This window comes from Leptopilina heterotoma, unplaced genomic scaffold, assembly GCF_015476425.1.
Source record: "Leptopilina heterotoma isolate Lh14 unplaced genomic scaffold, ASM1547642v1 Lhet_206, whole genome shotgun sequence".
Lineage (NCBI taxonomy): Eukaryota > Metazoa > Arthropoda > Insecta > Hymenoptera > Figitidae > Leptopilina > Leptopilina heterotoma.
This window is the reverse complement of record NW_025110922.1, coordinates 289437-309531: the sequence shown is the minus strand read 5'-3', so window position 1 is coordinate 309531 and position 20095 is coordinate 289437. Positions and strand designations below refer to the sequence as shown.

The following is a 20095-nucleotide window of genomic DNA, read 5'->3' as shown; positions in this document are numbered from 1 at the left end:
AATATTATATGTAAAATAATACTATATGTAAAAATAATCATATAGTTCCTAGGAACTTATTCTTTAAATAAATAGTCAAATTTTACTCCACATAATTATATATGTTAAAGAAAAAAGTAAAATAACGAGAAGAAAAAAAAATACAGAGGAAATTATAACGCCTCGCCTTCAATTCTAAATTTTTAAATAATTCCTTTCAAAAATTGTTGTTCTCAAAACAACATAAAGAGAAGGAAATGAAATCAAGTCCAAAAAGACAGTTTTGAAAATTAAAAATTCTAATTTTGTCCCGTACAAAAAAAAAAGATATTTTTTTGTACACTAAAAAAATGAAATTAAAAAAATACAATCAACAATAAAATTTTTCCTATCAGTTACGATCGATAACAATTTTAATTACCTGCAAAGGCGGCGTCTAATCCTACAAATACAATTCCAGCAAGGATCTTTGCACATCTTTAAATTAATTTCAAACACCATTTTCACCGGATACAATATATACGCGGATAATATGTTTATATATAAATAAACAGTATATAAGATGCACTACAGTTTATATGTATATGTATGCGCGACAAATGTAAATAAACAGGAATTTCACTGAAACGAAGAATAAATATGTAACAGAAATAAATAAGAATAAATACCTGAGAATAAATATACAACGTAAAGGATGAATGAAAAACAAAATGGAATAAATAGAATACAACCGGAATAAATTGAATGCGACGAAAATAAAACAGAATACAACGCAGGAATTAAATGGAATGCAATAGAAACAAATTAAACGTGTGACAGAAAAATACAAGTCAAGCAGAGAGAAAGAGAGAGAGAGAGAAAATCAAATCGAATAATGGAATAAGTACAAACACACGCGGTAAACAATAGAAGTCGAATGGAAACAATTGATATCCAAACAAGAACAAAATTGTAACCCAACGAAGACAATTGGAAAGCAAATAAGAAAAATTGAAAGCAAAGGAAAAAATTAAAACTAATCAAATAAAATTGAAACTAAACAAATAAAATTAAAACTTAACAAATAAAATTTAAACTAAACAAATAAAATTGAAATTACTATTTATTAGTAAAATATCAAATTAGCGATGCAATTGATTTTCATTTCAAGAGATGTGTGTTAAAGCAGAGAGGGAAAAAAAGTAGTGACGCCGGGGAAAAAAGGAACGCGCAGGCGCATAGCGGCTGCGCGAGACTTTTTTCCCCGGCGTCACTACTTTTTTTCCCTCTGACGTCACCTAGCCGACGTCAACTTTAAAAGACTGGCTAATCGCAAGAAAAATCACAAATCAAAAGACTTACAAAAAAGCAAAGAATAACAGTAGTACACGGAGAGACCGAGATTACTAATTTTTGTATAAAATCACACTAGAATTTACTATTTTCACATTGCAACCACCGGAAATAAGGGGACTTTTTGTATTTTTTACTATTTTCTACACTAAGTCACTAATCCCGACAAATGTTCACCAAATTAGCAAAGTTTCTTACTATTTCGTCCAATAGTTCCAAATAACTGTAGTAAACTCAGAAGCATTGTGTACGTAAAATTACTACAGTCGTTTGTAAATGCAGAAAGAAAGAGTGAAAGAAAAAATACGGATTTTTGTCGCCGGTTTCCCGTCAATTCTTGACTAATGGAGACAAACTGGAAGGATTTTTACATACACAGACACACACACACTTATATATTTGAAGACACACACATGTTTATTTCACTTATATATATAGACGCGGTTAATTAATACACTAATACACAACTGCACGCACGACAACGAATTTCACTGAAAGTATACATCTTTGTTTCCTTATATATTGAATGATGAAAATTTACAGCACTTACGAGAAAGCAATTTACTTTTAACAACTTATTATAAGACATAGTTCTTGGGACAGGAATAAATGCAAAGTTTATTAATTTATAATGGTCAATTTCTGAGATACCGAACGACCTACGTTTCACTTTATATTTAATTATTGTAGATAATATCCAAATTTATTTTACATACGCGAAACATAGTCACTGTCAATGATCGGATGGCATCGGCTCATTTACGGAGATTGACGAAGTTAGCAACCAATAGAAATGCAGGCGCCATATGACTGCACTCGCTAGCCACACTTGCTCACCAAAAATTACTACAGTGGATCGTAGGTTTTAGTGGAAAATGTTTTCATTTGTCAGATTTTGTCTAATTAAATTAGAGAAAACTATAATCAATTTTTGCTACATTTACAACTCTTACACAAAATATTAAAACTTGCTATTTCAATGTAGCAAATTTATCTATTTCTTTTGTAAATTTATCTAATTCTGTAGCACATTATGCTAAAAGTCCCCTTATTTCCGGTCATTGCAACCATTTTTAGTAATTTTTACGAATGTGGGTCTCTCCGTGTAACAATAAATCCAAGAATGACAATAATCACAATAAATCAACAAATGACGGCAATCACAATAAACCAAAAAATCACAATAAATCAGAGAAAGGCGATAATCACAATAAATTAAAGAAATAAGATAATAATCACAATGATTAATAGTCACAATGAATCAAAGAGAGACAATTATTACAACAAACTTTACAATCACAATAAATCAAGAAGTGACAACAATCACAATAGAACAGAGGAAGACAATAATCACAATAAAACAGAGAAAAACAATAACCACAATAAATCAAAGAAAGACAATAATCACAATAAACCGAACAATCACAATAAAAAAATAACAATTACACCGCAATAATGAATGTTGCAGTGGAAAAAAAAGAGAGTAAAATATTAATGAATGAAATAAACCAGTAGTAAACTGATCACAACAAAAGAGGGGGAGAAAAAAAGACAATGATCTATTACGAGTAATCACACAAAACAAAAATGATAAACGAAAGTACAACTAAAAATGCCATGACAGAAGGATGCTATATAAGCATGAGAACTGGAACTTGGAATGTGGTTTATCAAACTGGCACTGCTGGCACCTGATATCGAAAGCTTATCTGCCGCTTCTTTAAGAGACTGTGTATGTTTTACATATTCACACATATATCTTTGCAAAACTTTTTATAAAGTGGAGAGGTTTTATTTTTGAGAGCAAGATCGCGGGTATATAATGCATTTTTCGCATACACATATATACAATTTTGTTGCACATGTACTCACCTGTATAGGCGCACATGTACAATTTTGTTACACATATACATGCGCACATGTATAATTTTGTTACACATGTACATGCGCACATGTACAATTATGTTACACATGTACATGAGGGCCGCATGTACAATTTTGTTACACATATACAATTTTGCTACCCATTTATATATAGGTATATGCTCACATATACGATTTTGATACACATGTACGCACATATACAATTCAGAGTTTACATGAAGACAATTTTGTTACACATAAGCATAGTATATCTATGTATATTATCATGTGGTACACTGGTATATGCGCACATGTACAATTTTGCCACGCACATGTACGCGCATGGAACGTATATGGGCACATATACACTTCTAGTGCACATGTAGACAATTTCGTTACACATATACAGTACAGTATGTAAAATAAACGTGTCTGCAAGATCATGTGTCACTTATGTACATTATCTATTTATACCAAGTGCGCTATCACGAGTCCGCGCTCTCTTGTGTCTATATACAGATACACATACACGCACTCACGCACGCACACATCAATTAAAAAAATAGTGTTTGTGCATTTAATTGGAGGTGTGTTAGATGTATGGTTATAAGTACAAGCAGGTATAACATGTGCTCGATTTCACATGCGATACAGGCGCTGCCCATTTCTGAGTCATACACACGGCAAATTGAGAAAGGAAGAAAAAAACGAATGCGCACGTGATAAAAGGAAACTGGCTCCTGACGATGAGCTTCGGAAAAATCATGACTGGTTAATCGCAACTTTTTCAGAAATCTTCTTTTTCTCTCTCTTACTCTCCTTCTCTCTCTGTCTCTCCTTCTTTTTCTTTTTTCTCTTTCTCTCTCTCTCTATTTTTTTTCTTTTGTTTTTGTCCAATAGCAAAAATTCTGCACTCACAAACACACGTGATTTCACCCAATTTTTAACTTCATACATCGAGTCATTAAGGATTCGCGAACTAAATGAATTTTACGCTATCAATGGCACTATATTTGCAAAGGGGAATTTGTAATCAAACTATTTATTTTTTTTTCTCCTTTTTTTTCTTTTATAATCATCCTCCTCATCGCAATTTCCATAAGAGTAGATATCTGACTCACTAACGAGTTTTCATGTATATATACATTGTCCGGGTTTTAATGTATACTAAACAAAAAACAATGTTTACTTTTATTGTATTCGGCAATAATTTTTTTTTCTTCTACGCGCAAGGCAGAGAAAAACAACTTTAATTGTCTTCGTTATCTTTGGACACTAATAAGAGCAAATTGAGCAAATTGAAGTAAAAACAACATACGACAATACACATATTTTAAAGAAAATTTTTGCAAAATTTAAATTTGAATAAAGTTACAACAAAAAGGAATAAACAGTAAAATTAAAGAAAAACCAAAAGTAACATTATAAAACCGAAAACAAAATAAATAAATATAAAACACTTACAAAAATTAAAATACGTTTAAAAATTAATAATATTTAACGTATGATCTCTTTCTTTACGAAAGTATATAGAAACTCTGAAATAGGTTCTAATTTTTTTTTCCTCCAGTGCATTATTAATTCATGTAAATTAGTGTGGGACCTGTTATATATTTACAATTTAATTTGAAAAAAATGCTAATGAAGTAATGCAACGCTCTTTTATCAAATAAATAAAATTTCAGATTTCGTTTAGCCTCTAGACTGATAGGAATCAGAAAATAAATATTGAATAACTCAGCGTATACGTTAACAATCAACACACTCCTTACTTTTAAACTTTTCATTTTCTTCATAAAATTTGACCTGATTTTTCAGATTTTTCAGATATTTCTACATTTTATTTTATCTACTGAACCGCTGTGGTCATTTTTTTTTAAAGTACTACCTCTCTTCTTCAATAAATGTCATTCTTGCAATTTTCGTTTTTTTATATTTATACTCACGAGAAGTAATTCATTTAATCAAAATTATATTATTGGAAATGTCATCGCAGATGTAGGAGCTTCTGGTTTGTTGATGCAAGTTTCTGTCTAGAACATATATATATGTATATGTTATCATACAACATATGATAGGTTATTGGGTGCGTCATGTGGTCTTATCGGATATATGTCAGTGTGATAGTTTCTTAGAGTGTTGATTATATATGTTATGTGTTACATATTATCCATGATTCACGTGGTTTGTACTTCGTTACTATGGCATTGCATTAAGGGGAAAGTCAACACCGGAAATTGTTATTTTATACCTCCATGTCGATCAATTATTTACACTTTTACCCAATTGAGTTTAAAATTTATTTTATATGCATGAGGTGTGCATTTAATCATGTTGTGTCAAATTTTTATTATTACGTACAATATATATGCAAAAAGTGACTTTCTTTTTTTAAAAATTAAAATATAAAAAAAAATATATTAAAATATATTATACATATTCTATTATACTTCTATTCTATTTTGTATTCTATTTGAACTCCAAAATATCCCTAAAATTCCTACCCTAATATTCATTAAAATAACTTAAATTTTGCAGAATTTTCAATTTAATTAAATTTTTATTAAATTTTTATTCGACAGAATATTTATCGAAATCAACTCTTCATTTGCCCGAATTTATATCTGTAAACATTGTTATTTGACATAACTCTCAAAATACCACTTGTGAGCGATAAAAATTTCTAAAAATTAATTTTTCTTTCCAACAGATTCCTGTTCTAATTCCTAAGAATTGAAATTCAATTATTTTTCACCCGTTCTTCGGCTTTTAACTAATCAATTATAATTTAAGGAAATAATAAATCGGGGGAATTGTAAGTCGTCTGTTATAAATATTCATACAAAAGTTCTAATTCGAATTGACTAAAATTTGAGTAAATTGTAACTCTCAAAATCATTAAAATGTTTAAAACAAAATTTGATAAAATTCTTCGCAAACGTTTAATTATTTTCAAAAATAATACAATTTTCACAGTTATTCAATTATTTAAGAAATAATTATAAATTTTTTTGAAAAAGTAAATTATTTCCAAAATTTTTGATAAAATTGTTCGCAAGAATTCAATTATTTTCAAAAATAATAAAAATTTTCACGGAAATTCAATAATTTTTTTAATAATAAAATTATTCTCAGGATTTCAATTATTTTTAAAAATGCTAATAAAGTTCAATGCAATAGTTCAATTATTTTCATAAATAATACAATTTTTACAGGAATTCAATTATTTAAAATATAATTGTCTTCAATTTTTTTCGAAAAAGTCAATTATTTTCAAAAAATTTTTTTAAATTCTTCGCAAGAATTCAATTATTTTCTCAAATTATAAAAATTATCACGGTAATTCAATAATTTTTATAATAATAAAATTGTTCTTAGGAATTTAATTATTTTTAAAAAAATACTGATAAAATTCACTGCAATAATTTAATTATTTTCATAAATAATACAATTTTCACTGGAATTCAATTATTTTTAATACATTTTTAATCAAATTCCTCGAAAAATGTAATTATTTTCAAAAATTTTATTGAAATTCTTCGAAAGAATTCAATTATTTAACAAAATTTTGGTAAAAATTCACAAATAATAGAATTTTTCACGGGAATTTTAATTATTTTATCAAATAATAAAATTTTTCACGAGAATTCAATTATTTTAAAAAAATTTCAATAAAATTCTTCGCAAAAATTCAATTATTTTCATAAATAATAAAATGTCTCACAGGAATTCAATTATTTAAAAAAATTTCAATAAAATTCTTCGCAAAAATTCAATTATTTTCATAAATAATAAAAATTTTCACAAGAATTCAATTATTTTACCAAATAATAAAACTTTTCATGATAATTCAAATATTTTTAAAAAATTTCAATAAAATTCTTAGCGAAAATTCAATTATTTTCATAAATAATAAAATGTCTCTTAGGAATTCAATTATTTAAAAAAATTTAAATGTAAAATTATTTTCAAGAATTCAATTATTTCCATAAATATAAAATTTATAATTATTATTTTCGGAAGTAATAAAAATTTCATAGTAATTCACTTATTTATAAATTTTTTACAAATTCCTTCGCAATAATTCTATTATTTTCATAAACAATAAAATATTTTTCAAGAGATTCAATTATTTTTATATTTTTAACAAAGAATTTCAATTATATTCAACAAAGTTTCAAGGAAATTTCTCGAAATAAGTCATTATTTTTTCAAATAATAAGTTTTTTCACAAGAATTCAATTATTTTACCAAATAATTAAATTTTTCACGAGAATTCAATTATTTAAAATAAATTTATTAAAATTCTTCGCAAAAATTCAATTATTTTGATAAATAATAAAAATTTTCACTAGAATTCAATTATTTTTCCAAATAATAACATTTTTTACAAGAATTCAATTATTAAAAAAAATTTGTATAAAATTTTTCTTAAGAATTCAATTATTTTCATAAATAATAAAATGATTCTGATGATTTAAAATAATTTTAAAGAATTTCTATAAAATTCCTCGCAAGAATTAAATTATTTTTATAAATAATAAAATGCCTCTCATGAATTCAAATATTTAAAAAAATTTGAATAAAAATGCTTCACAGAAGTTCAATTATTTTTATAAATAATAGGAATCTTCTCAGGAATTCAATTTTTTAAAAACATTTTAATAAAGTTCTTCACAAGAATTCAATTATTTTTCCAAACAATAACATTTAGGAGAAAAAAAAATTTGACTAAAATTCTTCCCAAGAATATTCTATATTATTTCCATAAATAATAAATTGTCTTTCAGAAATTCAATTATTTAAAAAAATTTGATTAAAATTCTTCGCAAAAATTCAATTATTTCCATAAATAATAAAATTCTTCTCAAAAAATTCAAATATTTTTTTAAATTTGGATAAATTTTTTTATAACAATTCAATTTTAAAAAAAGTATTCAATTAAAAATTATTTACTTTAAAAACATTAAAATCATTTAAAATTTTTTAATTCCTATAGAAAAATAAATAAGTATTTAAATGTTTCTTTGACGAAAAATTATTCATGTTTCGAATGTAATTAAATTTATAAATTAACAAACGAAAAAGTATTCTTTCGAAAAATTGAAATTAAAATTTTAATTTCTAATTGGATATTTTTTCAAATTGAAATAAATTTTATATTTTAAAGAATTTTATTTTTCTAGCTTTTAAAAATAATTTTGAAATATAATTAATTATATCTTTGACAAATTTTAAATAAATATTTAGAAAATAATTGAATCTTGCAATTTAGAATTGAAATTTTTGTCAGGATAAGGGAAAAAGTAAATAGTTTTGATGGAAATTAGGAAATTCAATTCTTCGGTTTTGAACTTATCAATTATAATTCAAAGAAATAATAAATCTGGTAAATTTATTATTTTATTTTTGTTATTTATTTTTTCTTGAGTTAGGTGACGCAGGGGAAAAAAGGGGTGCGCAGAAGCGAAGCGGCTGCGCGAGCCTTTTTTCCCCGGCGTCACTACTTTTTTCCCCTCTGACGTCACCTAGCCTATAAATTTCAATTCGTTCAAATAAATCCACCAGATTTCAAAACTAATTTTCTTTTTTCGTCCACCTTTTTATGATCATATACAAATACAAAAGTGTGGATTTCATAATACATTTAAAAGGGGAACATTAAAAAAAAAATAATTGTGTTTTAAAGCATTTAACGTGTGTGAGAACAAGGCTCGTTTGAATTGTTAAACGTTAATTGCTGTCAATTATTAATGAAGTGGTATATTTGTTTTCCTTGTTTATGTTTATTTTATTGTACCATGAGTAATAATAAAAGTGGAACGATCGTGCTTGCAGGTCTACTGCACTTGTGCCATATGTATAAAAGGGTATAAGAGGGGAACAAGAGAACGACAAAAAAAAGCAGGGAGAAAAAAAAATGAATGAAAGCGTGATCGTACACCATCCTTGAGGGGAATCGGGGTCTTCCCGTTGTCAGGTGCATCCAGGGCCGACGTTTAATTAAAAGTCACCCTTAACATTCTTTTTCTTCTTTTCTATTCTCGCATACAGTGGTATAGTAATTTATAATGCGAATTCACATATTTCATGTTTATCTTTCTATAAAGTGTCGTTCATCCATCTTATCCGCGGAGACAAATTATTCTCTAATTAATTAGCTCTGTTAATCGCAGAAAATCACTGGGGGCATCGATAAAAAAGAGGAATTGAATTACGATTTCTTTCTTTGTAAGTAAATAATTAAATTTTTAGTTTAACCTAAACCTTAAATTTTTAAGGCAAAAACCCATTTTCCTGGGCCAGATTTTTTATTTGTTTTACAATATTTTTTACTTTCACAGAATAAACGGTTCCTATTTAAGTAGGCACTTCTTAAAATTAGATTATCGTTTTTTTCTCTGTTAAACAACTTATTTATAAATTTTTTTTTTGGTGCAATTTAAGAAATATATAATATTTTCTTAATAATCTTAAACACGATACGAAGGAAAACAGTTTCTTAAAAATTGGGGAAGGTGAATGCTATGCATACAGTAATAACTTTTGAGTCTGTTTGCTTAACAAAACAGGCAAACCCAAACGACAGGAAACGCAGGTGCAACACACCGAGGGGTGACCCTGCTTGAGTGATTCAACATCAAAAATTCTAAACTAAACTCTCTTTTCATTTTTTTTCTTTCTTTTTCCTTTTTATCGATCTAGCGGCATAAATATAGTTTTTTTTCAACTATGTGGCCTCTAAAGTTTTCCAGAAAGTGGATATAACTAACCTACGCTACGATAAGAGAGGGATCACATCACGCACAATACCTGTACTTTTATGATAAACATTTACAAGCACTTTAGCTTTCAGTTTTTCATTTGTGGATAAGAGAAATATTCCTTGGCAAAAAAATACAAACAGAACAAAAAAATTAGAAAAAGAAACAAAAGAAAACAAGAAGATCGAGAGAAGTTAAATCATTACAAAGAATAATAAATAAATTAATAAATAAGTAAACAAATAAATAAGTTAATAAACAAATTAATAAATAAACAAATTAATAATAAAAATAAACAACGAAAACCAAAAAAATCAAAAAAGAGGAAACTGATGGAAAAGTGACAACAAAAATGAAAAAAGAATAAGAAGAAGAAATGAATAAAAATAAGAAAAAGAAAAGCGAACAAGGAAGCCAAAGATAAAGCTCGAGTCTGCAGCAAGTGCAGACGATAGGAAAGTTAAAGTTAGTGTTGTTAGTCTTTGGAGAGTTTGAGTTCTGAAAGGTTGAGTGCCGAAAGAGAAGAGTGATCGAGTCCTTCCTCGTGCTCCTTGTTCTCGTTGTTAAGAAGTGGTCAAAGACTCACAAAAAAAAAGAAAAGAAAAAAGACAAAAAAAAAAAAAAAATTTGAGAAGAAATACATGAGAATCGGGTAGACTCAACAGAGACGGTCACAACACACAGTGTCGCTCAACTGCACGACGGATGTTAAATTTGCAAATACGTGACTAAGATTAACTCATTTCAAAATTATATATTGAGCAAATAACAGTCATTGTTGAATCTACGCTCTCGCATCTTCCCTCGAGATCACAAACTTTTTAAGATAAGAAACTTTCGTGTATACATCATGACTCGTCTCATCATCTTTCACGTCACCATTAAAACTCGATGTTTTTGAATAATTTTATTAAAAAAAAATCTGTTTTTCTATTAATTTTTTCAACCCTCTAAAGATTTTTAATTATTATTTACAGCAAAGTACTTCTCTTTAAATTTATAGTAATAAAAATGTTTAATAATTTGAATTCGTGACTTTTGCTTTTGAATTAGTAAAATTTACTAATAAATTACTAGAAATTACTGTTTATTAGTAAAATTTAAACATAAATTACTAGATTATAGAAAGTGAATTTTTAATAAATTACTAGAAATGACTAAATAGTCAATTTTACTAATAAATATTAGTAAAATTTACCAACAAAAAAGTAAAAAGTCAGTAACTAATTGAATACTTTGTTAAATTCTTTTTAAATAATTATAAATTAATGAAAATATTAAATAACGAATTTAAATTTCGATATTTGATTTCCATAATACAAAAGCTATATTTGAAAGCCTTTTTTAAAATTTCTGTTTTCCAGCGCTTCCTTTATCCCGCTGTTATTTTAAAATTAATGCAACCTAAAATAAGACTCCACTCCTCCCTTAAAATAATATTCTCTTTTTACAGTGATATAATTAAAAGCAGGATGTATAATATTTGAATAATAAAATAGAGTCATTCGGAGAAATTTCATTAATAAAACAAAAATATTTGTTGAGATACGAAAAACGAAATTATAATTTTTAATAAATTTTACTAACGTTCCTATTGATGTTTCAGGAAAGAAAAATCCAAACTACGAAATAAAATAACTAAACTAACTGATTAGTTACTTTTTCGAAAATTACTAACAATTAGTGACATTTTACTATCTTTGGGTAGAATTTTACTAATTGAAATTCAGAAATTAAGAATCAATTGAATTAAAAATATTCTTTTCGTGTAAAACGGGTTGAAAATAGAAGTTTATTCGACGGCTGGGTGACGTCTGAGGGGAAAAAAGGTTCGCGCAGCCCCTGTGTGCCTGCGCGTTCCTTTTCCCCGGCGTCACCACTTTTTTCCCCTCTGACGTCACCTAAGAAAAAAATCGAAATATAAGGAAAACGGACAAAGGGAAAGTTGTCCAAAAAACCAAAATTGTAAGAATACTTTAAAACAGTGAAAAAACTCTTCACCTTTTCGAATTCGAGAATTATTTTCAGTCCCACCTATTAGTTGCGATAACACTGGTCGACAAAATTAAGTTTTTTTCTTGCTACAAGAATAAACGAAATTGATTCTTACAGGATTTTTGACGTAGACTACGAATCTGTAAGTGAAATTGTCCCATCACGTCTCAATTTTGAGAAAAACAAGGTCAAAGTGCCAAAAAATGGCTTTTATGGCACATTTTGAAGAACAATAAAAAAAGAACAAAAGCAAAAAACCATGTAGAAATAATTCAAAATTGTGGGGAACAACTTTTCGCTAAAATCGCTAAAATATCGCTAAAATATCGCCGTTTATTCTTGTAGCAAAATTTTGTCGAACAGTGTAATCATTTAAGTCCGCAGAAAAAAATTAGTCACACACAAATACACACAGAGCGGATTTAATGGCTTTCGAAGCAAAATGTTTATCAGAAGCATTTTGCCTTGATTGATTGCAATTAAATTTGAAAAATGACACCGCAATAAATATCTCTCTGAGTTGTGAATACCTCTCCTTTTGTTTTTTGTATTTTTGTTTTGTTTTTATTTATATCTTCATCATTGTTTCTTTTTACGCCTGAACAAGAACTATACGGATTGGTGTAATTTTTTCAGCCCAGACAAAATGTCTTGGAAAGAAGATTGCTCATATCATGAGGATAAATTAAACAAAGCCTATCTCGTGAGTGGATTTACCACGCTACTTAAGTGATTCCCTTTTGTCATGATGGGCATGAGAGATCGAACGAGTCCTGCCAAAGAACCCAACACGACTTCGTAAAAGAATTGTTTCAAGTGTCCTTGACAATGAGCGATTCGACGCGACGGTTCTCAGCGGAAATGGAAAGTGGATAAATTACCGCCGAGAGACGATAATTGGGACAATCAAAATTTAATTTGTTGTGAAAAACAACAACTTGTCTTTTTTTATTTAAAAAAGATTGAGAAGATAACATTTTAATATTACAATTTTGTAATTTAAAGTTTGCAAAAAGTTTCAATTTTTTAGGTTTTTGGTGGTTCAGGAACCATTATAGGGCTTGGATCGTCTTTAAGGGCATTTGAACCTTGATGACGTTACAGTTTGTGCAAAGCATGTGTGACGTCATCAAGGTTCAAATGCCCTTAAGACTCAAAAAAAGTCGCTTTAGTCGCATAAATTCACAACAAAAGTCACAAAAAGTCGCATAAAATTTCCAAAAAAGTCGGAAAAAAGTCGCATGAAATTTTAGAAAAAAACAACAAAAAGGAAACACGAAATTGTCAAAATTGTAATAAAAATCACATTTTTCGACAACACATACTTTAATGTCAAACAATCTGGAATAAAATTTAATAAAATTCATAGCAAAATTTTAATTAGGTATTTTTAACATTTTTTTTTAAATTCTCTTTAAAATGTAAAATATTTTTATAAATAATTAAATTCTTCTCCTAAATTCAATTATTTAAAAAAAATTTTTATAAAATTCTTGTCAAAATTTCAATTATCTTTATAAATAATAAAATTCTTCTCTGAAATTCAATTATATTCAAAAGTAATAAAATTCTTCGCAGAAATTCAATTATATTCAAAAATTTTTTTAAATTTCTCGTCAAAATTTTATAAATAATAAAATTCTTCGCAGAAATTTAATTAGTTTCAAAAGTTCTGATAAAATTCTTTGCAAAATTCAATTATCTTCAAAAGTAAGAAAATTATTCGCAGAAATTCAATTATTTTCAAAAATTTTTTTTAAATTCTCCTCACAATTTTAATTATCTTTATAAATGTCAAAATTCTTCTGCAAAATTCAATAACTTTTAAAAATTTTTAAAAAAATCTGTTCAAAATTTCAATTATTTTTGTAAATAATAAAATTCTTCTCTGAAATTCAATTATTTTCAAAAGTAATTAAATTCTTCGCAGAAATTCAATTATTTTCAAAAATTTTTTTTAAATTCTTCTCACAATTTTAATTATCTTTATAAATGTCAAAATTCTTCTGCAAAATTCAATAACTTTTAAACATTTTTAAAAAAATCTGTTCAAAATTTCAATTATTTTTGTAAATAATAAAATTCTTCTCTGAAATTCAATTATTTTCAAAAGTAATTAAATTCTTCGCAGAAATTCAATTATTTTCAAAAATTTTTTTAAATTCTCCTCACAATTTTAGTTATCTTTATAAATGTCAAAATTCTTCTGCAAAATTCAATAACTTTTAAACATTTTTAAAAAAATATATTCAAAATTTTAATTATGTATTTTTATGAATAATAAAATTTTTCTCCGAAATTCAAATATTTGTAAAGAATTTTAATAAAATTCTTGTATAATTTCAATTATCTTTATAAATAATAAAATTCATCAAAGAAATTCAATTACTTTCAAAAGTAATTAAGTTCTTCACAGAAATTCAATTATTTAAATTTTTTTTTAAATTCTCCTCACAATTTTAATTATCTTTATAAATGTCAAAATTCTTCTGCAAAATTCAATTACTTTTAAACATTTTTAAAAAAATCTGTTTAAAATTTCAATTATCTTTATGAATAATAACATTCTTGTCAAAATTTCAATTATCTTTATAAATAATAAAATTCATCCTAGAAATTCAATTATTTTCAGAAGTAATAAAATTCTTCGCACAAATTTAATTATTTTCAAATTTTTTTTTAAATTCTCCTCAAAATTTCAATTATCTTTGTAAATATCCAAATTCTTCTGCAAAATTCAATTAAAAATTAAAAAAATTTTTTTTTTAAATTCTCTTCAAAATTTCAATTATTTTTGTAAATATCAAAATTCTTCTGCAAAATTCAATTACTTACTAATGTTTTATAAATTTCTTCTCAATAATTCAATTATTTTCATAAAAAAAAATAAAATTTTTTTTGTTTTTTATAAAGTCTTAATATAAAACAATGATTTTATCACTCGGTCATCTGTAATTATTATAAAAAACATGAAGACATCGATTTCTCCGAGTCGAAGACTCGGAGTGATCGATTTCTTCATGTTTTATAACAATTTTTTATAAGTTGTTTAATTTCAAAAAGGTTTGGATTTTATTTCCTATGGAAAAATAATAATGAAATATTTATTTAAAAAAGAATTTATTGATGTTTTCGAAAAATTTGAAAGAAATTTGTAAATAAATGTAACAGATCATTTTTTGACTAAATTTTTTCTTTAATTTTCTAAAAATTTTAAAAGTTTCAATTTCTAATTGACAAATAGAATTTATAAACATTTTTTTTTCATTAATTTTTGAAAAACTTTAAATTTTATTAAAGCAATTGTAATTAGGAAATAGAAATGATGCAAATTATTTCCTTATGAAAATTGAGAATTTCCTACAAAAATTTTAAGAAACGGGATAATATGTTATGTTTTCTTCCCCAAAGAGAAGAATAATTTTGTGAACAAAATTGTTTACAAAAAAAGATTTCTGCCATTTACAATTTAAGTCGAAAAGTAATTGAAAAATTTGAAAAAAGTCGATTAGTCGCACAATTCGATACACTACTGCCATTATAGCAAAGGATAGAAAAGGGGACAAACAGAATTGCTTTATAGTCTATTAAAATCAAATAAAAGTTATCCTCACTCACGCGATTTAATAATGCGATTAATTAAATGAAAGTTGAAAAATAATTTGAATATAGAGCTCTCTCTCATCATCTCGACTTCTTTAAAAGGGATTAAATTTCTCCTATCCGACATATTAAATTTAACGAGAAATGAAATGTGGTATTTTAGAGATATTTTGAGAATGATGAATCGACACATAATGCAAAAATCATCTTTCATACAATTTTGATATTGGAAATTCGAATTTCGAAAGACGGACAACACTCACACACACACAAGTTCAATTTCGATTCGCACGATCTAGAAAGGAAATCTCGGATGCGCACAACACCTTCAACATAAATTTCGATTCTGTATATTACCAAATGCCTTAAACATGTTATTACAGTAGCTTCACTGTCAGACTATAATACAAGTTCGATTGCTCTGAGGGGTTATATTTCCTCTCCTTTTTTCTCATGCACAAATATAAATGTGTAAGAGGAACGAAATGCTCCATTTCCCAGATGCATACTAAGTGAAGAATGTAGATAAACAATAAAGATTGGAAAGTGTATCGTAAATTATATGTATACACGATGCGTCCTACTATGAAACATGATTTCTTTATATATATCTACTGTACAAAAGAAATGCATTACTCGATTTAATTTCTTTATATCAAAAAAGAAAAATTTCTTCTAATTAAATATTCGACAATCTTTTCTCTGCAATTAATCTTCTCTAAAACGAAATTATTTAAAATTTACAACTTATTTACGGATTACAACTTTTTTTCTTTGTAATAGATGAAAAGGTGTTCCACCTTTTTGATTTCTAGTATTATCGAATTTAAAGTAGTGGAAATTCTTTAAAAAAAAAACAGAAATAGGTAGTAGCTTTTAGTGACTGAAATCTAAAAAGTACCCAAATAGTAGCATTACTTTAAAAAAGTAGTAAATATGTTGTAGATTTTAGTAGATGAGTATACGAAGCTTGTGTTTTTCTTCAACTTTTTTTTTTGATCTTTTTTTCTATTTAATTTTTATGTTCATGTTTTCCTTTTTTCCCCCCATGTTCCCTTCTGTTTTCTTTCGTTTCCAAGCCAGAAAGTTAATGAAATTCATTCATCAAAGTTAAATATAGAAAAACGCTTTTCACTGGACTCTTTGGAAAATGAGAATTCTATTCTCTTGAACTTTTTTATCAATACTCCATTTCCATAGTAAAGATTCACTTGACTTTAAATCCCTTATAGAAACCTCAGGATTCTTATCAACTTGCTTTCGAGTGAAAGAGTTGAGAGAGAGAGAGAGAGAAAGAGATAAACTCACTTAAATATTAAATACTCTCCAGTGAATAAAACATTATGAACAAATTTATTAAGTCAAAAATATAAACTTGCAGCTTTCGTGCGCGCGGGAAAAGGTGAAAAGTACAGGAGAGTATAAACTTTGAATTTAATTCACGTCTCGAGTTTTGCAAATAAGGTAAACTGCGAGAGGCAGCGAGAGAAGTGCTTTAATCAGGTTGATTAATTAAGTATTCTTTAATTTACTTCGTAAACTGCATCGAACTCTTTTTCTCTCTCTCTCTCTCTCTCTCTCTTATACTATTATCTCTCGAGAAACGGAGAAAAAGGAAGAGATTTTATTTTTACAAACAAAAAATTGTGTTTTTAAAAATTGAGACTAAAAATAGATTTAAAGAAGTTTTGAAAAGTTTTAAACAAGTTTTGGTACACAATTTTTTTTTAGTAAATCGTTTTAATTAAGCTTGTGAATCACTGGACTGACTAATTAATTATTAATTACATTTCGTAATACACTATCTAATCTAATTCGGAGTAATGAAAATTATGTGAATCAGAATGCAAATGTTTATAGTCATCGAGATTGATTAATTAAAATCTTTACTGATTTACATTCAAAGATGTATCAATTTAACGAAGTATTAAAAGTTTAGAAATCTTTGACAATTATTCTAATTCTAAAAATTTATTTGTTTGGAATCATTAATAAACTCAGGGCTCGGATCGTCTTTAAGACTCAAAAAAAGTCACTTTAGTCGCATAAATTCACAACAAAGGTCACGAAAAGTCGCATGAAATTTTAGAAAAAACGACAAAAAGGAAACACGAAATTGTCAAAATTGTAAAAAAAATCGCATTTGTCGACAACACATACTTCAATATCAAACAATCCGGAACTAAATTTAATAAAATTTAATAAAATCTATTATAGCAAAATTTTAATTAGGTATTCTTAACATTTTTTTAAAAATTCTCTTTAAAATGTAAATTATTTTTATAAATAATAAAATTCATCTCTGAAATTCAATTATTTTCAAAACTAAATAAAATTCTTCTCAGAAATTCAATTATATTCAAAATTTTTTTTATATTTCTCGTCAAAATTTTATAAATAATAAAATTCATCGTGAAAATTTAATTATTTTTAATAGTTCTGATAAAATTCTTTGCAAAATTCAATTATTTTCAAAAATTTTTTTTAAATTCTTCTCACAATTTCAATTATCTTTATAAATATCAAAATTCTTCTGCAAAATTCAATTACTTTTCAACATTTTCAATTATCTTCATAAATAATAAAATTCTTCCCTGAAATTCAATTATTTGCAAAGAATTTTAATAAAATTTTTGGCAAAATTTCAAATCAATTATTTTCAAAAAATTGCCTCATTTCAATTATTTTTATCTAGTATTTTTATTAAATTTTCCAAAATAATTCAATTAAGAATTCAATTATCAATATTCAATTGTCTTCAAAATTAAGAAAATTCTTCGTAGAAATTCAATTATTTTCAAAAAATTTTTTAAATTCTCCTCACAATTTCAATTATTTTCATGAATAATAAAATTCATCCTGGAATTTTAATTATTTCCAAAAATTCTTATAAAATTCTTTGCAACATTCAATTATAAGTAAGAAAATTCTTCGCAGAAATTCAATTCAAAATTTTCAAAATTTTTTTTTTAAATTCTCCTCAAAATTTCAATTATTTTTGTAAATATCAAAATTCTTCTGCAAAATTCAATTACTTTTAAACATTTTTAAGAAAATCTGTTCAAAATTTCAATTATCATTATGAATAATAAAATTCTTCTTTAAAATTCAATTATTTGCAAAGAATTTTAATAAAATTATTGTCAAATTTTCAATTATCTTTAAAAGTTATAAAATTTATCCTAGAAATTCAATTATTTTCAAAACTAATAAAATTCCTCGCAGAAATTCATCTGCAAAATTCAGTTATCTATTTGAATAATAAAATTCTTCTCTGAAATTTAATTTTTTGTAAAAATAATAATAAAATTCGTGTCAAAATTTCAATTAACTTTATAAATAAAAAAATTCATCCTAGAAATTCTATTATTTTCAAAATTTTTTTTAAATTTTTCGTCAAAATTTTATTTATCTTCATAAATAATAAAATTTATCCTGGAAATTTAATTATTTTAAAAAATTCTGATAACAATATGCGTCCGGATTTGGATCGTTTTTTTTCTGTATAATCAGTCTGCATTTTTGAAATGTTTAGTGCAATACACAGAGAATTTGCGATAATATACTAATATTAATTTTAATTTTTTTTCTATACACACTTTTTGTATTCCTTAGAAACCCATTTATGGTCTTTTGACCGCGGGGACATTGTAAATAAATAAATAAATAAAATTCTTTGCAAAATTCAATTATCTTCAAAAGTAAGAAAATTCTTCGCAGAAATTCAATTATTTTCAAATTTTTTTTTTTTAAATTCTCCTAAAAATTTCAATTATCTTTATAAATATAAAAATTCTTTTGCAAAATTGAATTATTTTTAAACATTTTTAAAAAAATCTGTTTAAAATTTTAATTGTCTTTATAAATAAAAAAATTCATCCTAGAAATTCTATTATTTTTAAAATTTTTAAAAATTTTTCGTGAAAATTTTATTTATCTTCATGAATAATAAAATTCATCCTGGAAATTTAATTATTTTCAAAAGTTCTGATAAAATTCTTTACAAAATTTAATTATCTTCAAAAGTAAGAAAATTCTTCGCAGAAATTCAATTATTTTCAAAATTTTCTTTTAAATTCTCCTCAAAACTTTAATTATCTTTGTAATCAAAATTTTTCTTCTGGTCATCTTTAATTATTATAAAACATGAAGACATCGATTGCTCCGAGTCGAAGACTCGGAGTGATCGGTTTCTTCATGTTTTATAACAATTTTTTATAAATTGTTTAATTTAAAAAACGTTTGAATTTGAATTTTTTGAAGAATTTTAATTCCTATGGAAAAATAATAATTAAATATTTATTTATGAAAGAAGTTATTGATGTTTTCGAAAAATTTGAAAGAAATTTGTAAATAAATGTAACTGATCATTTTTTTGACTAAAACTTTTTCCTTTAATGTTTTAAAAATTTTAAAAGTTTCAATTTCTAATTGACAAATAGAATTTATAAACATTTATTTTTATTAATTTTTTAAAAACTTTAAATTTTATTAAAGCAATTGTAATTAAGAAATAGAAATGATGCAAATTATTTCTTTTATGTATTTCTGCTATTTAT

At 25.6% G+C, this 20095-nt stretch overlaps 1 protein-coding gene across 5 annotated transcripts in view; it reads right to left on the bottom strand.

Annotated features, from left to right (window-relative positions):
* LOC122501155 (protein PALS1) overlaps positions 1–20095 on the bottom strand; it is a 207994-nt gene that overhangs the window by 75956 nt on the left and 111943 nt on the right. Inside the window, exon 1 of one of the 5 annotated variants that reach the window (XM_043610436.1) lies at positions 401–583. The exons of the other annotated variants lie outside the window; for them this stretch is intronic. Within the exon in view, the coding sequence (XP_043466371.1) occupies positions 401–480 (80 nt within the window). The 5' untranslated portion in view covers positions 481–583. Of the gene's footprint in view, positions 1–400; positions 584–20095 lie in introns of those variants that run through there. 5 annotated transcript variants of the gene reach the window in all.